Below are 17,153 nucleotides of genomic sequence, written 5' to 3' on the forward strand. Positions count from 1 at the left end.
AGGGGGGCATTTGGCATGTTTTGTCTCCAAACAGAAGGGAGCGTAATGATTAATCTCAGCTTTGCATTAAGGTTTAAATTGCACCAAAAGACTGGTGAAGAGCATCCTTTCCACCAGAGTTCTGCTCGCTCTTCTCCTGAAGATGATATCAATGAGGATCCTCTGTGTGTTGCTGTGCCTCAGCTTAGCCTGGGTATGAATTTGCTTACTTGATTCTTTTCATATCTTTTTTTGAAGAGTAAGTATTTATTTAATGTTTACTCATTAGATAGATACATCTTGGCTGTCACCTAGCTTGTAAAATTCAATGCATACATGTATGCACAAGCTTACTGTAACCACTTCACTGCTGGACTTCCATCAGTAGTTCTTGAGTGTCCAGCTCTCCAGTTTTGCTTAATTCAGTTTTGCTGAATCTGCCTAGCCTCAGGAGCAGCAAAGCATATACATTAACATGAATTCATAGATTCATAGGTGATGCTATAGGTCAGGAATTTTCAGGTTTATTAGGGTGAAGTCTACTCTGCTTTGGATGGTATTTCAGCAGGGTTTTCCAACTACAAATGACACACGATACCTTTATTGCAAAATATACATTAAAAAACAAGGATTCCTGTGGCAGTCACATCAGGATAGACAAGAGCCAAGTAAGAATCGACTTTTAGATAAGGAAAGAGGTAGACTTGATTTTCAAGTATGCTAATATAACCTTGATGTTTTGTCATTGAGGTCTCAGGCCATAATCTTATGATAGATTCTTTACGTTTCTTTTTGTGACTGTTTTTTGAAGAATGTGCATGTTTTAACAAATGGCAGAAATTACAGGAAGCAGATGGGACAAAACAGAAGCAGTTGTATTTGAGCTGTCAATACTGAAAGGGCACAGACCACCTAAAAGTAAAGTTTTTATTTGTAACTTGTAAGCGGCACTTGGGCTGGCTCCTCAGGATGAATCAAACCAGCGTGAATCTGCTGATTTTAATAATGACATTCCAGCTCCCCAGGGCTAAGGTTCTGGCCCTGGAAGCTAGAATTAGGAAAACTTTCTCTGATGCAGAATCAATCATTACTCATCATAATAATTAATCATTAATATTTTCAAGCATTAATATTTTCAAGCATTAGTTATGCTGCTTGAAAAGAACATAAGGTGTGCAGAGGAATCCAGTCAGACCTAATTACATCTCAAGCCCTAAACCAGGGCTTTCTTTTATGAAAAAGAATTATTTTCCAGAATTACTTTACCGAACAGTAACACAGTAGGAATTCTTACAGGGTTTTGGCTTAGAATTAGCTTGTATATATGCACTTTTTCTTCTCAGGTTTGAAGAAAATCTCTGTATATTTATTTCTTTTCTTTCATTAGCACAGTGGAATCCATCCACTACTGGCATTATTATTTTTATTACAATATTATTAGCTTTCTTGCTCTTTATGACAGGCAAAACAGTGCTACAAGCTTACAGTTAGCAACTGTGATTAAAATCAGAAACACTAATGGGAAAACTCTGTTCATATCTGTCTTTAAGCCAGTTTTGTGTAGACTGAAGGTGGCAGAATGAAAATAGAAATTTAGAAATACTGCAGCAAATGGAAGTAGAACATAGGATTTTTTAAGTATTTGCTTTAACTTAACCAGTTTCAATCTAATTGCAAGTTAATGTTACATTTACACACAGAACACAAGATTTCTGTGGAATGATATTATCATAATATATCCTGAGCATCACTACACAGCAGCATTAATTTTAAGAGATGAAAAGCTTTATTCTGACAAAAAACCCCAAATCGTATCTTACAAGAAATGTTCAGGAATAAAATCCTTGCACTGTTCAGTGTGATGCTTTCCAGATGGCTGTAATTGCCACATGTCAGCTATGCCACTGTGTGTTTGAGGACGTCAGCATTATGTTTCCATTCTCTTGGCAGCTACTTAGTTAATCTCGGTTTTGCTTCCCGCCCTTTTTCTCCTGGCAGGCACAATCCGGAGAGAGTGCCTTTGAAAAGGAGGGTGCAGGAGTGCGTGGTCCCAGGATTGTGGAGCACATGTCCCAGTCCACCTGCCAGTATGAGAAGAACTGGCCCATCTGTGCAGACGATGACTGGGTGAGCAACGAGCTCTGGGGGCAAAAGCGGGGCCCATCAGGAGGGTGCTCACGGACCTCAGCTGGACCGCTTCAATGGGTGCCATGCAGCCAGCATGTGGTTGGGCTTTAGGTCTGAGGGAGGACAGGTAATGCTTCACATTGGGGCAGCCTGGAGAGATCTCCTGTGGGAAAGAAAGAAAGAATGAAAGAAAGAAAAAAATGAGGAGAAAGAAAGAGGGAGAAGAGAAGTTTGCAGGGGTGCACAATCAGAAGAGAAAGTAAGTCTGGAAAAGAAAGATGAAATAAAAGAAGGTTATTCCTAGGGAAAAAAAAAAAAAAAAAAAAAGAAGGATTTCTTCTCAGAATTTTGGTATTGCCACTTTTGGAGTTGGTAAGAGAAAGGCACAGGAAAGAAAGATGTGTGACAAAGAAAAGAAATAGCTAGAAGTAAGTTACTCCTCACTAGTTGTTTTTTAGGAAGTCAGGTGACAAAATGTTCAGTAGAAGTTTCATAATGATTGACTGGATGTCTTTGTGTATAAACTGTTAATTTGTCTCTCTCTTGCCTCTTGCATCTCAGCCCATCTCTACGCTACACTTATTTGAGGAAATCTTGGCAAAGAGCTTTAGTCTGTAAGAACATTAAGCTTTTCTGAGGAAAATTTTGTTTAAATAAGTTGGCCTGTAACATCCTTGTTCAAACTGGACAACAGACTTCTCCTTACAGCAGCCCTTTGGGAAATACATATATATATATATATATATATATATGTCTTATTTCACGCCTGACGAACAGAGGAGAAGGAAAACTAAGGGTTTACTTGTTCCTCACTCCCTCCGGCCCCAGCCGGTTTCTGAGGATGCGCTTCTCTGATTCCATCACACCAGTGCTAAGGGCATAGGAAGTAAAGGATCAGCCTCCAGGTGGCTTGCTCTAAGTCACACAAGTCCTTGGCAAAGTTGTTGGATGAATAGGGCAGGACATCTGAAGGCAACTTGTAGAATCTTGCCGTATTTTTTTTTTTTTTTAAATGTGTTTTCAGTGTTGGCCAAAACTCTGCAACTGTAATGTTAAAAAAAGGTTTACTTCTGAAGTAACACGATAACACAATTATTTCCCTCTTCCAATTTTAGGGTACAAAATGTCCATCAGGCTGCAGAATGCAAGGACTGATTGATGAAACGGACCAGGATTATAGTCACAGAATAGACAAAATCAAGAACCTGCTCGCAGAAAATCAAAACAACTATAAAAGATCCAATCGGATAATTGTGGAAACCATAGATACGCTAAAACCAAGCCTAGACAATGCTCAGCGTGAGTATCTCGCACCCAGTTTTATTATCCATTGCTGAATTATTATTTTTTTTGTGTGCATAAGCAATATGTAGTGAAAAGATATGCTGCACTGGACCTTATTATCAAGAGCCAGAATAAACATAGTAATACAAGACTCTTAACTGCTAACTAGTAGAAACTACTGTAATTTTTACCTGCTTAATACTATGAGAAATATGTTCTTAATTGAATATTTTAATTACACATTCTAAAGTATGCTATTCTTTTAGGAAGGAAAATCACACGTGCATAGCTGACTGTGAGGCATTTTTGTTTCAGAGCTTGATGACACTTACAGTCACGTGTCAGGAGAACTGAGGCGGAGAATTGTGACATTAAAGCAAAGAGTTGTCACTCAAGTAAACAGGATTAAAGCTCTGCAGAGCAGCATCCGGGAACAGGTGGTGGAGATGAAGCGCTTGGAGGTAGGTAGCTGCTACGTCATTTCCATTCTTTCCAGGGCTTAACTACAGAAAGAGGGTCTATCCCTTATACCGTGCATGGCAAGCATGGAAGAAAACGTGATGCAATTCTCACAGGATCTGACTTGCTGAGGCATATCCCCAAATGAGTTGCTTTCTGTGCAGCTTGGTTTTCTTCTCCTGCTGTGTGGGAACCAGTGTGAGCTCAGGAGGACTCCTGGTCCCACCTGCCCCTTCTGCTCTCAGACAGGCAGCAAGGATGTTATATCTGCTGATAACTGGCTCGGGATGAGGCGTTTCTCCTCCCATAAGGAGCTGCTGAGCAGCTAGGATGGGGGGGATATGCTCTGTCCTCCCCCAGTGCTGCCACTGCTGCCCACAGCCAGTGCTGGGATTAAAGCCCGTGTTCCCAGGTTGCAGCCAGTTCTTCTGACAGTAATGCAAGAAGAAGTCCTAGCACAAACAGCGGGTTTTCTCAAAAGCCCATTTTGATCCCCAGATCAGAGATCTGGCTTTTGGATCACTTGGGAAAACAGTGGTAACCCCAGGATGGCAGGCCTCACAGCAGGGCCATGAAAGGCTCTGGGACAAGTCCAGCATCCTCCCTTTTCCTTGGAGGACTCATTTCTGCCCCGGTCCCCAGGGAGCATGCCCAGCTCAGCAGCCCTCCCTCCAAACCCAGGAAGACACCCCTGTGCCCTGAGAATAAAGGGAGTAGAGATTGGGAACGTACTACAACGTACTCCTCCATGGAGCTCATGTGCACTGTGCTATTGCACGTGTCGTATTTACAGTGGAGATAGATAAACACAAGGATGATTTCAAAACTGAGCTTTGGAAAAGCACCAGGGCAGCCCCCACCTTTCCCCAGTCCAGTTAAAGGATACACTTGCTTGAGAAAGTCGGGAAAGCTCCCTAACTAAATTTTTTCTCTCTGTTTATGTAGGTGGACATTGATATTAAGATACGAGCCTGCAAAGGAACCTGTGCTAGAAGTTTTGATTACCAGGTGGACAGTGAAAGCTACGACAACATCCAGAAGCAGCTTACCCAAGCTAACTCCATCAACTTGCACCCAGAGCTTCAAACAACCACCTTGAGCACACTGAAAATGAGGCCACTTAAGGACTCGAATGTTCCTGAGCATTTTAAGCATAAGCCCCAGCCAGAAATGCAAGCTCTGAACATAATTAATAACATCAGGCAGATGCAAGCAGTATTAGAAAGGCCAGAAACAGACACAAACCCCTCCCGAGGTGACGGCTTGTATCGCGTGGTAGAATCGAGGGGGGATGGATCTTCACACACCACCAAGTTAGTTACTCCTACTCATGGGAGAGAAACCCTTAATCTGGGAGACAAAACCTCCTCCACTGTTCGTAGATGCACCAAAACTACCACCACAAGACTTGTCACTGGCCCTGATGGCCCTAGAGAAGAAGTAGTTGAAAAAATGGTTTCTTCCGATGGCTCAGACTGCTCCTATTTACAAGGAGCAGGAAATCCGGGAGGGGAAGGGAGCGTACACCATGTTGGTGGGACAGACAAATTCCACACGCTAGAGAGCTTATTCCCTGAGCTAGAGTCAATTTTTACCCCTGGCTCTCCACCCACTTCTAGTAAGCACTTTAGTGGATCTAGCAGCATTTCAACTAGCAGACATGTAAGTGGCACAGGCAGTAGCCACGTAGGTACTGGAATACCCAGTCATTCAGGACCTTACGGGGGGAAAGGCAAATTTACAGACTTAGGAGAAGATGAAGAAGATGACTTTGGAGGACTTCACCTTCAGCCATCTGGATTCGCATCTGGCGGTGCAGGTCACTCCAAGACTGTAGTGAGCAGCACCTCTTCTAGTTTCAACAAGGGAGGCTCCACTTTTGAAACTAAATCACTAAAGACCCGTGAAATAACTGAGCAGCTAGGTGGGATGCAACATGATCAGAGTGCAGAGGATACCCCAGACTTGCGTGCACGCAGCTTCAGACCGTCAAGAAGGAAGCAAATTACAGCCAGCACTGGGAAAGGTACAAAGGCCTCACGGAAATAGTTACTGAGGTAGTGGAGCCAAACCCCATCCCTAACCAAACCAACACATTGGTTTTAGATACTACAGTACAAGTGTGATGATAAAATGCAAGTAATGTGTCTGTTTGTTGCCACCTTGGAAACAAAAAGGAAAATATTTCATTAATACTCGGGTATTACACAGACAATTCACAATTTAAGAAGTATGTAAAGTTTTCTTTTCTGAATTCTTTTTAACATTGCCTGTCACTATACCTAGTGTAGTCCAAGACATGTTTAACAGTTTTCCTCAGAGCTATTGGTACTTGGATTCCTCTGAACCTTTTATTAAATTTTACTGATAACTCCTGTCAAACCAGATCAACTTTTTTTTTTAGACTGTGATGATATCCGCCAGAAACACACTTTTGGTGCCAAAAGTGGCATTTACAAAATCAAGCCAGCGGGATCCAATAAGGTTTTGTCAGTTTATTGCGACCAAGAGACCACTTTGGGAGGATGGCTATTGATCCAACAGAGAATGAATGGATCAGTGAATTTTAACCGGACCTGGCAAGACTACAAGAGAGGTTTCGGCAGCGTGGATGGCAGAGGGCGAGGAGAGTTCTGGCTGGGCAATGAAAACATACACTTGCTGACTCAGAACGACACTCTCCTTCGGGTAGAGTTAGAGGACTGGGATGGAAATGCTGTGTATGCAGAGTATATCGCACAGGTAGGGTCTGAAGCAGAAGGGTATGCCCTTGCAGTGTCCTCCTACGAGGGGACAGCCGGGGACGCGCTGATTGCCGGCTGGCTGGAAGAGGGCACCGAATACACGTCCCATGCCCAGATGCAGTTCAGCACCTTCGACCGGGACCAGGACCGCTGGGAGGAGAGCTGTGCGGAGATGTACGGGGGTGGCTGGTGGTACAACAGCTGCCAGGCAGCCAACCTCAACGGCATTTACTACCTGGGGGGCCACTACGACCCCAGGTACAACGTTCCTTATGAGATCGAAAACGGCGTGGTCTGGCTGCCATTTAGAGCCTCTGACTATTCCCTCAAAATTGTTAGAATGAAAATCAGGCCCATAGAAACCTTGTAGAAAGACAGGCTTCTAATCATGTATGACTACAAGTTGAAAAGATTTTTTTTCATATATATATATGTGCATGATGTACCTCTACTCTGTGAATTTGAAGGCAACCGGGCACATCTGTGGCTTCAAAAATAAACACTGATTAATCATCAACAAAATAGTTTTTCCATCTGATTTATAACTGACAAACCTTTTCAAGAAAATATTGATTTTAAAACCCTTTTTATATAAACTTTGTCTATGTCTTTGACTATGTCTTTGTCTGTCTACGTCTTTGGCAGCTCACACCTTGACTGCAGATAAAAATATTTATAATTTGAATTATTTACTTTGCTTAAGAGTGTTAAAGAAGTAAAAGACTTTAGAAGTATTTTGACCACAAACTCCTGCCTCCACTAACATGACCCGTGAAGGTCTGACTGAGTTTGACAGTCGTGCTTCTGGGCCATCTCCTCTCGTTTCCATTTCGAGGGGAGCACAACAGTGGAGGGAGTCAGTTCTCAGGCAGGGCCACGGGTGGTTTGGGTTCTCACTTTTGCCACATACCTAACATGGAGTGCACTTTGATAAATGATGCATGCATTTTAGGACTGACTTTTAAGGATCTCCTAAGTTTTGATTTTATAAATATGGAGGTAGGCCTTCCTTCCCATTAATGAAACTAGGTAGTTTACCATGCATACTGTAGCTTCAAAATAAGACAGTTCATGTAAACTCATCAAAATACAACTCCCAAAACAGGCTATTATTTTCTAGTGACCACTAAAAGGTTATGATTGTAACCAGTTCAAGCAAGATGAGGAGCACCTGGATGGCTATAGTATATATTGACTTGGTTTAGAGGGTTTCTCAGCACATGTGTCAAGCAAGGATTCTTCTACAGATAAGGGGTTTAAATCAGGAACTTGCTGACAGTGTGTGGTAAGAATTTTTTAGCAAAAAGCTGGCTGCATGGAAAAACAGTTATATTGGTTACACAATTACACAAGAACATGCTGTATTTACCTTTATACCTTATGACATAAAATTACACAAGTATTTACTCTGTTTAATATTTCTGTGCTTCCATTGAGAAACAAGCATGAGCAAACTTCCCTGCCTCCAATCTCAGTGGCCAGCTTGTTTCATACCATTTAACGATATCATCAAATACTGGCAAAGCAGCTCACTTTTAGCCTTTTTTTTCAGTGCTTCTCAAACACAGCCACTGTCTCACCTTTTTGGAGAGTTTGCTGAAGAGCAAAGACACTTTTACAGCCATGTGCAGAGAAGTATCTGCTTTTGGAAAAGGGGCTTCTGCTTTATGCCTTGTGGTTTTGTTCCCTAGCCTCAGTGGAAGCCTGTCTGTGGGGATGCTGAACATTTGCGCTCCTGTAGTGAGATGCTGTCATGATGTTTCCTCCTTGTCCCTCGGGGCTCCAAAGATTAGATCGACACAAGAGGTTTCAGATGGGATCCATCTACCACTAGTGATTCGGCTCCCTTCCTTTGTGGAGGAAGGCAGTCGCCTCTGAGAGACGTCTGATCCTGCCTACCAGGGTTGGGAGGTCCTGTCTTTGGGACAACCTCTATTCCTGGCTACAGAGGGAGCCTAGACCACTAGCTTTGATGAAATACCCAATCTCCACCTACCCTGTGATTGGAGTCACTATTTGCTCTAGTCCCACAATAGGTCTTCTAATACTGTATTTTATTCTATGATAAAAGGATGTGGGATAGTGGAACGGATATTAAGAGGCACAGTAATGTGAGCCAGGTCCCAGGAAAGGGCGTATTTTATCCAGCATACAGGATTTTGAACTGACTGGTGACAGTGACCTACCCATTTTTTAGATAGTATCTTTTCACTTTATTTCTTCTCAACTTGTTACACAGGTGATTACCGTTACCCTTATAATATAAAAGAAAATTACTGTCCCTTATGTAGTGGAACATGTTTGCTTCTCTGGGGATAATGCATAAATACTTAGGAATCATGTGAAGAAAACTTTAGTTTTAAGGCTTTATTTAATTTTTAGAAAACATTTTAAAATAATCCTCTCCCTCTTCAAATGTGGTATAGAAGTCCTTTGTAGAAGAGTGAAACAAGTTGGGTTTGGGTTTTTTTTATCAGTGTTATTCTATACTAGTTACTTCTGTCTTGTGAACAAATGAAAAATGGAACAAAATACACTTGTGAGTTATTTTCATCAGTCAGGTTTTGATTTACAGTTGACATAGCTTTTCACTTTAGGTCATAATATTCTCATACATACATATTTCGTCCTCATATGAAAAGAAAAGCCTGAATACCGTGGCTAAAAAGATAACCATGCACGAATATTAAAAGAAAATCCCTGATTCTGTACATTTTGATAATGGTTACTGTGGAAAGTAGGGCCTGATTTTCATGCTCATCTTCTTCATTGAATACCATGACCCTTTCCAGTTCATCCATACAACACCATCATCTGTGCCATGCTTTGCCATATCCCAACTGTAGCTCCCTCCCCAATAGTATCTGCCATTGGGGTTGGCTGAGTGGCAGCGGTTGTACCACCATCCACCACCATCTTCTTTGGAGCACTGTTTTCTTGGATCTGTAGTTAACCTGATGAGGGAAAACAAAAGTGTTGAGAGTGACAGATGAACTGTAAGCAAACAGATCAACAGAGTGCATACACCTGCCTCTGTACTGAAATTTTCAAATCGTAATAAACATTTAAAATCCTCTCTGCACTTTCTGTAAAAGATTGACCATCACAAGTGTGTGCTACACAGTACACTTGGAAGGTGAAGCAGCTAAGAAAAACAAGTCAAATTTTAGCTGCAGCTCTTTGGCAATATCATTTTAGTTTGCTGATTGACAACTACAATTACTTGCAGTTCATAATGATAATTGCATTATCAATGCAATATAAAGGTATAAAACAATGAGAAATATATGTCTTCCCCAATCTGAACAATTCCTTTATTCATGAATATGTAATCAGGTATTAAGATAAAGACATAGCCCATAGCTTAGAGATACAGTGCTAAGTTATGTACTTTACAACTGAGCTCCTGTCTTCTGATCAGGACAGATCTTTGTTTTTTAAATAGGACATGCTACCTGTCTTTCCTCAGGACCCATTATGTGTTACTGGAGTGAGTACCAATATTCCTACTTAAGACAGTGTCCTCAGCACTGCCACCATTAGTCTCTGACAATGAATATATTGCATCCAGATTTGCTGATTTGTCTATGCTAATGTCATTCATGGAATCAATAAAATTCAGTGTGCTTACTTCTTACTTGTTGTGGAGCAGCACTAACCTAATATATAGTTTTACCTGCCCTTGGCTACGCCAGAAGAACTCTATGGACATTTGGCTGGTAACTTGCAGGGATAAAACCTATTTTAAGAAACTACAAAATGCTGTGAAAACTAACAGCAAATTAGAGAAATATTCTATATTCAGCTCCATTTTAAGCTCTATTTTTATTTTAAATGTCTAATGCAAGTACATACCATCCATCATTGTCTCTGTCATAAGTACTGAAGAACATGCCGTTGTGAATTGTCATTGTCCTGTTTTCTCCATGCACCTGTGAAGCTCCTTCCATTAGTGCGTTGCCTGCATTGCCTCTGTAGTTACTAACTGAAAGTTGATACTTGTTTCCTTCATTCTGTACTGTGAAACCTCCATAACGAGCGGATACTTTATCGCCATTCCAGTCCTCCATTTCAATTAGAACTTCAGTGGGCCCTATTTTGGTAAGCTGGCTGATCTTGTCATTTCCAAGCCAATATTCACCTGAGAAACAACAAGTGAGATCTCTGTGAAATAGACTTCACAATATAATTCAAGGCAACTTTATGATTTGCCTATAGGTCTGCCCATGTGGATTAGTTAATTTTAAAAAAAATCAAAGAGCTTCAAGAAATATGAGAAAACAGTTGCAGTGAGAAGAGCACTTTGTGTTTCATGCTCAGTGTTTTACCTGGTGCATCACAGTAGTTCTTCCCTCCACTCTTTGCAACATTTCCAAATCCTTTTTTATATTGATCCCATACTCTTCCAAAATTAACACTGCCGTCCTGGCGATTCTGAATCAAAGTCCAGCCTACAGGGGTGACAGTATTTAGATTAAATTGCCATCAAGAAAGGAGCATGAAACATTAAGATACAGCCCTTCTGTCTTCATCTCAAGACAAGTGGAGCATATGGCTTCCTTGCAGCACGTCTGAGTTTTCACTGCTTACAAGCTCAGCCTTGCCATTTTTACTCATGCTTAAGTAGCACCTTCCTTCATAAGGAAAGGTGGAAAAGCAAAACTTGAGGGACTGCCCTGGTCTTTTGTCTAGTGCATAGTAGCAGGGTAAGAAACGAGCCAGGCCGTCCTTGTCTGCCCACCTATACATTGTCCATTCTAGTCATAGTAAGATAGTTTTTTTATTTACCAACCCTACCCCAGCAATTTATTTCCAGTTTCATTATAGAATTATCCTACTGTGCAACTGAAGATGACCAACAAGACTTTTCTGAATGAGTCAATCAGACTTAATTCTTAAGTAATTACAAAAGGTATAACTCCATATTAGTTTGCAAAAAATGCAAATTACTAATACGATTTTTTTTGCAGCATCCATATTAATATTTTAACAACATACTTATTTCACACTAACCTCCATTCTCTGTTTCCATGTCACAGTATACCCTGTATGGTTTGACGAAAGGATCTGGCTGGATGAGGTACATTTCAGATACCTCGCCTCCCTTTCTGATAATATCCTCACATTCTGCAAGAATAAAGCGGAGAGTCTGTTACTGAAAGAGCTGTGAACTTATTCAACAATCTTAATATCCTTTGGTTTGCTGATTATAAGGCAACAATTTTAAATATATATATAATTCTACTTTCATTTTGATTTCTGTGATACATTGTGTGAAAGAATCAGGGAAGAAAAACCAGTACACCTGCATTGTTCTACTTTTCCAAATAGGAATTTCTAAAAGTTCAAACTTAGTGATGGAAAACTGTATACTTCCCAATGACTTTTTGAACTAGACAAGCCTGTGAAAGAAGAACTTTTCTTGACTGAGAAAATCAAGGGTACAACTATGATAGTCACAAATGTATCACCTCCACCTTACAAAGACCTTGAAGCATATATTTCTTTAAAATGCTACTAGCCACTAATGAAGACTGATACTGGGTAAGAGGATCTTTGGTCTGGCCAGTATAGGCATCCATAAAGGATTTTTTTCATTTAGGATCACTCTCCATCTTTTCTGCTACCCTAATCAATGACACAGGCTTCAGAGGCACGTTCAAACCAAGTGAATAATGCATCTATCAATTTGCACAGTGATATAAATTGGAGAAGCGATGTCATTATAGTTGGCTGAGTACCTTTGCCTGAAACCACTGGAATATTACAGGAAACAACACATGGGGAACGGCAGTAGTCCACCTGGGTTGCAATGGCTTTTTCCAGTTTTTGTATCTTTTTGTGTAGAGAATCCACAACTGCACGAAGGACCCTGAGGCTAGATGGGATGTTATTGTCCAGATTATCCTTTATATAACTATAATGCAATTCCACCTCTGTGTTGTACTGAGAAAGTATATCATCATTGTCTGGAAGAGCAAAGAGATGAAAAGCAGATTAGTTTTCAACACGTTTTCCAGTTATGAAATAATGAAGAGCAATCTGTAAGCACAATTTGAGAAGTCACTTCTTCCCTTAGCAGGGAGGAAGGATAGGCATTTCTTTAGCTTACTTCTCTGCAATGTGCAAAAACTATGCAGAGACCATTCAGTAAAGTGGTACATGTGTATTGTTATTTCTTTGCTAGCTAGTAGATTCATCAGTGGTGCTGTATTCTGCAAAGTACCATAATTAGCTTCTTTCCAGGAAGCCATGGTGCCAAGCCAGGATCTGGGCATAAAGGGATTGGATGGACATAGGAAAGCAGGTAAGGGGGGGAATACATGACCCTTACATTTAGGGGCCTGATACGAAACTTGCAGCAGTATGAGATCCATTCCTTTGCCTTTCTCAAAGGATTTTTTTTTTTTTTTTTTTTTTTTTTTTTAGATTTAAGAGGAGATGGTCATGGAACCTGACTTTGCTAGATACTCCACTGTATTTTTAATTTTTTTTTACAAGTCCCATTAACAAGTAACAGTAGCAATACCAACAGAACTGCAATACTGTTTACACTAGTAATTCATAGAAATAGCATACCTTTTCTTTGTTTTTGCCTGTTTATCAATTTATTATCTAGAACAGTCACATATTCATAGAAAGTTGTGGAGGTTTCAGACAGTTTGCTCACTTTGTCCTTTAGATCACGAACAACTGGTTTCACATTTTTCTCCTGTTTTACCAGTGTAGTTTGCAGCTCACATCCAGTTGGACACAGCACTCCCTTAAAAAAAAAAAAACAACCCAAAAAGGGCTGTGAATAAATATCAAGATAAAAAGTTTCTAATCCCATCAATGAATGATTATACCTTTGAACCCACTGAATAGTTAGTAATGTGAGACCAGGTATTTAAGCATCTGGATGAGGACTCAAGACATTCAACTTCTACAAAGAAGCTGCAGTCTGAAGGTCAGGAAGGAGCCCCGAGTCCCTCAGGAGGACTTTTTTGTTGAAACTCTTGGGAAAAGCCCTCCCTCTTCACACTTTTTTGGTCCACTATCTGCTTTTCACTTTTCTGCACTGTTAAATGTTCAAGGTGTTAAGCCACCTGAACTACGATTAAAGCCTGTCAGGAACTACCAGGTGCCTGTCCATATTTGTCTCTACCCCCTTCCTCTTTCACTTGGCCTCAGAGAATCAACCATGTTCTCTACACCTTGTTATATATATCTCTCGTGAAATGGCCATACCGTTCATTAAAAAAATATCATCTCAAGTAGCTGAGCACTACTGCTTACGCAACAAGCACCACACTGCAAAGAACAGCAGTGTTTTAAAAAGAGGTGGAAAATTCTTCAGTCCCGTGAGAACCAAAATACGCAGTCAGCATACCACAACCATGTATTCATTAAGCTTTAACAGACTTCAGTTGTTGGAAACCTCCACACTCAAATTTGCTCTCAGATACTAAGATGCCTCACAGCACTGTTACAGCTTGCATTTTCTGGCAGAAAGCACAGCAGGGACAGTGTGACAGACTACTGCAAGGCAGCGAGGAGTATGCTAGATCTCAGCATGCTTGCATGCTCTTCTGTAAGAGCTGGGGCAGTGATTGAGGGTAGGCTATAATTATGGTTTGAAACAAGTTTTAAGAAATACCCGGGAAGTTATTTTTTTTCATCCCTAGGGTTCCTTGAGATTATCTGAAATTCAAGCCAGTGCTTCTGCAGGGCTTTTTTCTGTCCTTCTTAATAGTTACCTATGCAAAGCCACATGGAAAGCGCAGGCTAACCCACAGATACTTCCTTTCCTCATTTAGGGTTCAAATCTCATCTCCCCACCTTCGCCGCAGGCTGTCTGACTCTGCGAGTAATCCCATGGACCCTGTGGCATTACTGTGCCGAATGCAGTCCTCCCAAGTTCGAGCAAAACAAAGCAAAGCTGGGCTGCTTTAAATGAATGACCGTCTCTTATTTGGTGAAGAACGCTCCACGCTGGGTGCACTAGAAGGACAGGACAGTCTGTTATCAGCTGCCTCAACAGGCAGACACCTACCAGCTCCTCCAGAGGATGCTTGCAGCCACCAGCATCGGGGTAGATGATAGGTTCTTTCTTCTCCCCGGGCTTCAGCCGCTTTGGGGGCCGGGGCTGGTATCCCGCTCCGCTGATGGGAGGTGCCACGGGTCGGAGCGTGGGGGCCGCTTCCCGCCTTTTGTCCAGGGGTCGGTGGCCTCGAACTCCCAGCTGAGGGCTGTCGTCCTGCAAAGCCAGGGGGAGAGGACACTCCCTGAGTCTGGGACTGCTGTTGTAAAATGCGATGCACAGGGGGGAGGCATCCGTTCAGCGCTCTTTAGTATTTTGAACAGTGAGGAAAACCGCGGAATGGAATGGAAAAAGCAATAATGGAAGTTTTACGCTGACGTTATGTACAAGTCATTGCTATGCCCTCCCTTGTAAGACTAGTCACACTCCTTCCACCTACATAGAGACAAACTAAAAAGCCTTCAAACCAAAGCAAAACAATATTTCAATAGCTCATTCTGACCAAGGGACAAAGTTTATATAGTTCAGAGCTACTAAGCACCATGAAACTTGAAGTAGTAGGATACAAATAATAATAATTTAAAAAAAAGTAATTGACATTCTTGGGGCTAAGAAGGATATTCAGCATCACGTTATCAGTGTCCCAGTTTTTCACTGGGCTACAAGAAAATTTGTAAGGTTTCAGAACATCAGGCCGCAGTCAAATACATCATCAGGTCTTGGGCCACATGCCAGCTATTAACTGATGGAATTGGGAAAAGCATACAATAACATCTCTCAGGGTAGGTTTTTAGAGCTCCCTCTGATGCATATGTTCCCCACCTCTGCCAGAAATAGGAAAGTCTAAGAGGCTGAGCAAGGAAAACAGGCCTGGTCCCTAAGCACTTGCTGAAACTAGACCATTTGAATTAATAGTTGTCTGAACTACTGAATCAAAATCTTCGACCATCTCCAATCCCACTCAGACTTAGCCACAAATAACAAACATTTGTAAGGATCCAGGATCAGAGGCTTCAAGTAGTTTCAGAAGTAGGCAGCATACAAATCACAAAATTGCTGAAAATTATTTAGCATAGTGGTATTATCAGTAGTCAATGTACAAACAGAAATACTTAGATTGTATAACAGAAAATCACCTCATTTCCGATTACCCTGACCTATGTCATTTTTGCAGGGATTTTCCAAATACAAAAAAGGTACTGAGATTCTAAATTGTATTTCCCATTGAAATATTTTACTTAAAACTAAATCTAGGTTAAACTGTTATATTAGATTGATCTTCATTGCTTGCCTTTTTGTTCAAAAATTGTTACCTCTCCATTTCCAACATAAAGCTATATGAACTGGCAGTTAATTTCTTTTCAATTTCTACTGAATCCGCAGAAAAGTTTTTACTGTTTTTGAGACGGGACATGATTAATTACACATTTCTACTCCTTTGCACCTGATATTAATTGTCTGTAACATTATTGCTAAATTAATATCCTTAAGTAAATTCAGCTAAATAATCTTACCACCAGGTGTTCTTCATTCCCTACAGAAAAAGAGGAAGAAAATATATCCAATCTCAGAACATAACTGTTATGCAGTTACATATACACGAAGAAATAATACAAAGGTTATTTCTTTGAACACTTCAAGTAGAAAAAGAACATGCACTGGATCACTTTTTTCCCACAGCTGCTAACTTAGCTAACTCACATAAGCTGTGCAAGTCAGGCATGCAATTAAATGAAATTAATAATTTTTACTATTATTACTATTATTAATTATGATCAGTATTACAACCTCCTCATCATAGTCAGTAGCAGACTGGGGTTGAACTGAGGAAACACAGAGCAGGAAGACCAGGAGCAGTTTCATGGTGCTGGCTTGCTTGAGCCGCTCCGTGACCTTCTCCCACCAGCAGCTCTGACAGGGAGAGGTCCTCTCTGTTCTTATATATAAGCGGCAACTCTCATTTCCCAGATGATTGACAGTGATAGGACCAACCCTTCCGAGCAATCACTGTATCTCTGTTAATATTCAACCTTTCTCTTCACTGTGTGCCTGAATACATTTGTTGTTGAGCAATTTCTCTGGACAGCTCTTATCTACATGTCCCAGAGACCTCTGCTGATGCTGGGGTCAAATAGATATTTAAGTCCTTAAAGGTACCTCCTGCTCAGATTACACAAGACTAGCCTTTTCTCGACAATCACAAGGCTTTTAAAACAGCTGAAAATGTGAACATCTAAAGAAAAGAAACATCGTCAGATGTCGCACTGTGACATCTTTTTTTTTCTCTCTGCTGAAAATTTGAATGTTTCAGAAATATGATATTATATTAGAATTAAACTCACATCATATAGATGGCTACATTCTTCTAAATAGTTCTGATGGTGCCTGGATAGGTATGCAAGTCTTTGGGTCTCTTGAAGTACAAAAGCAAAAAAGAGTATATTATGTTCATTAGATTAATAATTTTAAGTGAAAACATTGTTTTGATCTAATTAAATATCAGATGAATATTGTAAGCATAAAACAATGCTATTCCA

At 40.8% G+C, this 17,153-nt stretch overlaps 2 protein-coding genes across 2 annotated transcripts; one reads left to right on the forward strand and one right to left on the reverse strand.

Annotated features, from left to right (window-relative positions):
* Nucleotides 1-85: 85 nt before the first annotated feature.
* Nucleotides 86-7,115, forward strand: FGA (fibrinogen alpha chain). Its single transcript, XM_049815321.1, has 6 exons — nt 86-193; nt 1,978-2,106; nt 3,222-3,405; nt 3,706-3,851; nt 4,795-5,875; nt 6,254-7,115. Exons 1-6 carry the CDS (start codon nt 143-145, stop codon nt 6,961-6,963), a joined length of 2,301 nt encoding a protein of 766 aa, XP_049671278.1. The 5' UTR covers nt 86-142; the 3' UTR covers nt 6,964-7,115.
* A 1,830-nt stretch (nt 7,116-8,945) lies between these two features.
* Nucleotides 8,946-16,535, reverse strand: FGB (fibrinogen beta chain). Its single transcript, XM_049814841.1, has 8 exons — nt 16,405-16,535; nt 14,629-14,832; nt 13,173-13,356; nt 12,335-12,562; nt 11,607-11,720; nt 10,922-11,044; nt 10,449-10,734; nt 8,946-9,547 (listed from the first exon to the last, which is right to left on the reverse strand). Exons 1-8 carry the CDS (start codon nt 16,477-16,479, stop codon nt 9,319-9,321), a joined length of 1,443 nt encoding a protein of 480 aa, XP_049670798.1. The 5' UTR covers nt 16,480-16,535; the 3' UTR covers nt 8,946-9,318.
* Nucleotides 16,536-17,153: the final 618 nt, after the last annotated feature.

The sequence above is a fragment of the Accipiter gentilis genome, chromosome 12 (assembly GCF_929443795.1).
Source record: "Accipiter gentilis chromosome 12, bAccGen1.1, whole genome shotgun sequence".
NCBI classification, from domain to species: domain Eukaryota; kingdom Metazoa; phylum Chordata; class Aves; order Accipitriformes; family Accipitridae; genus Astur; species Astur gentilis.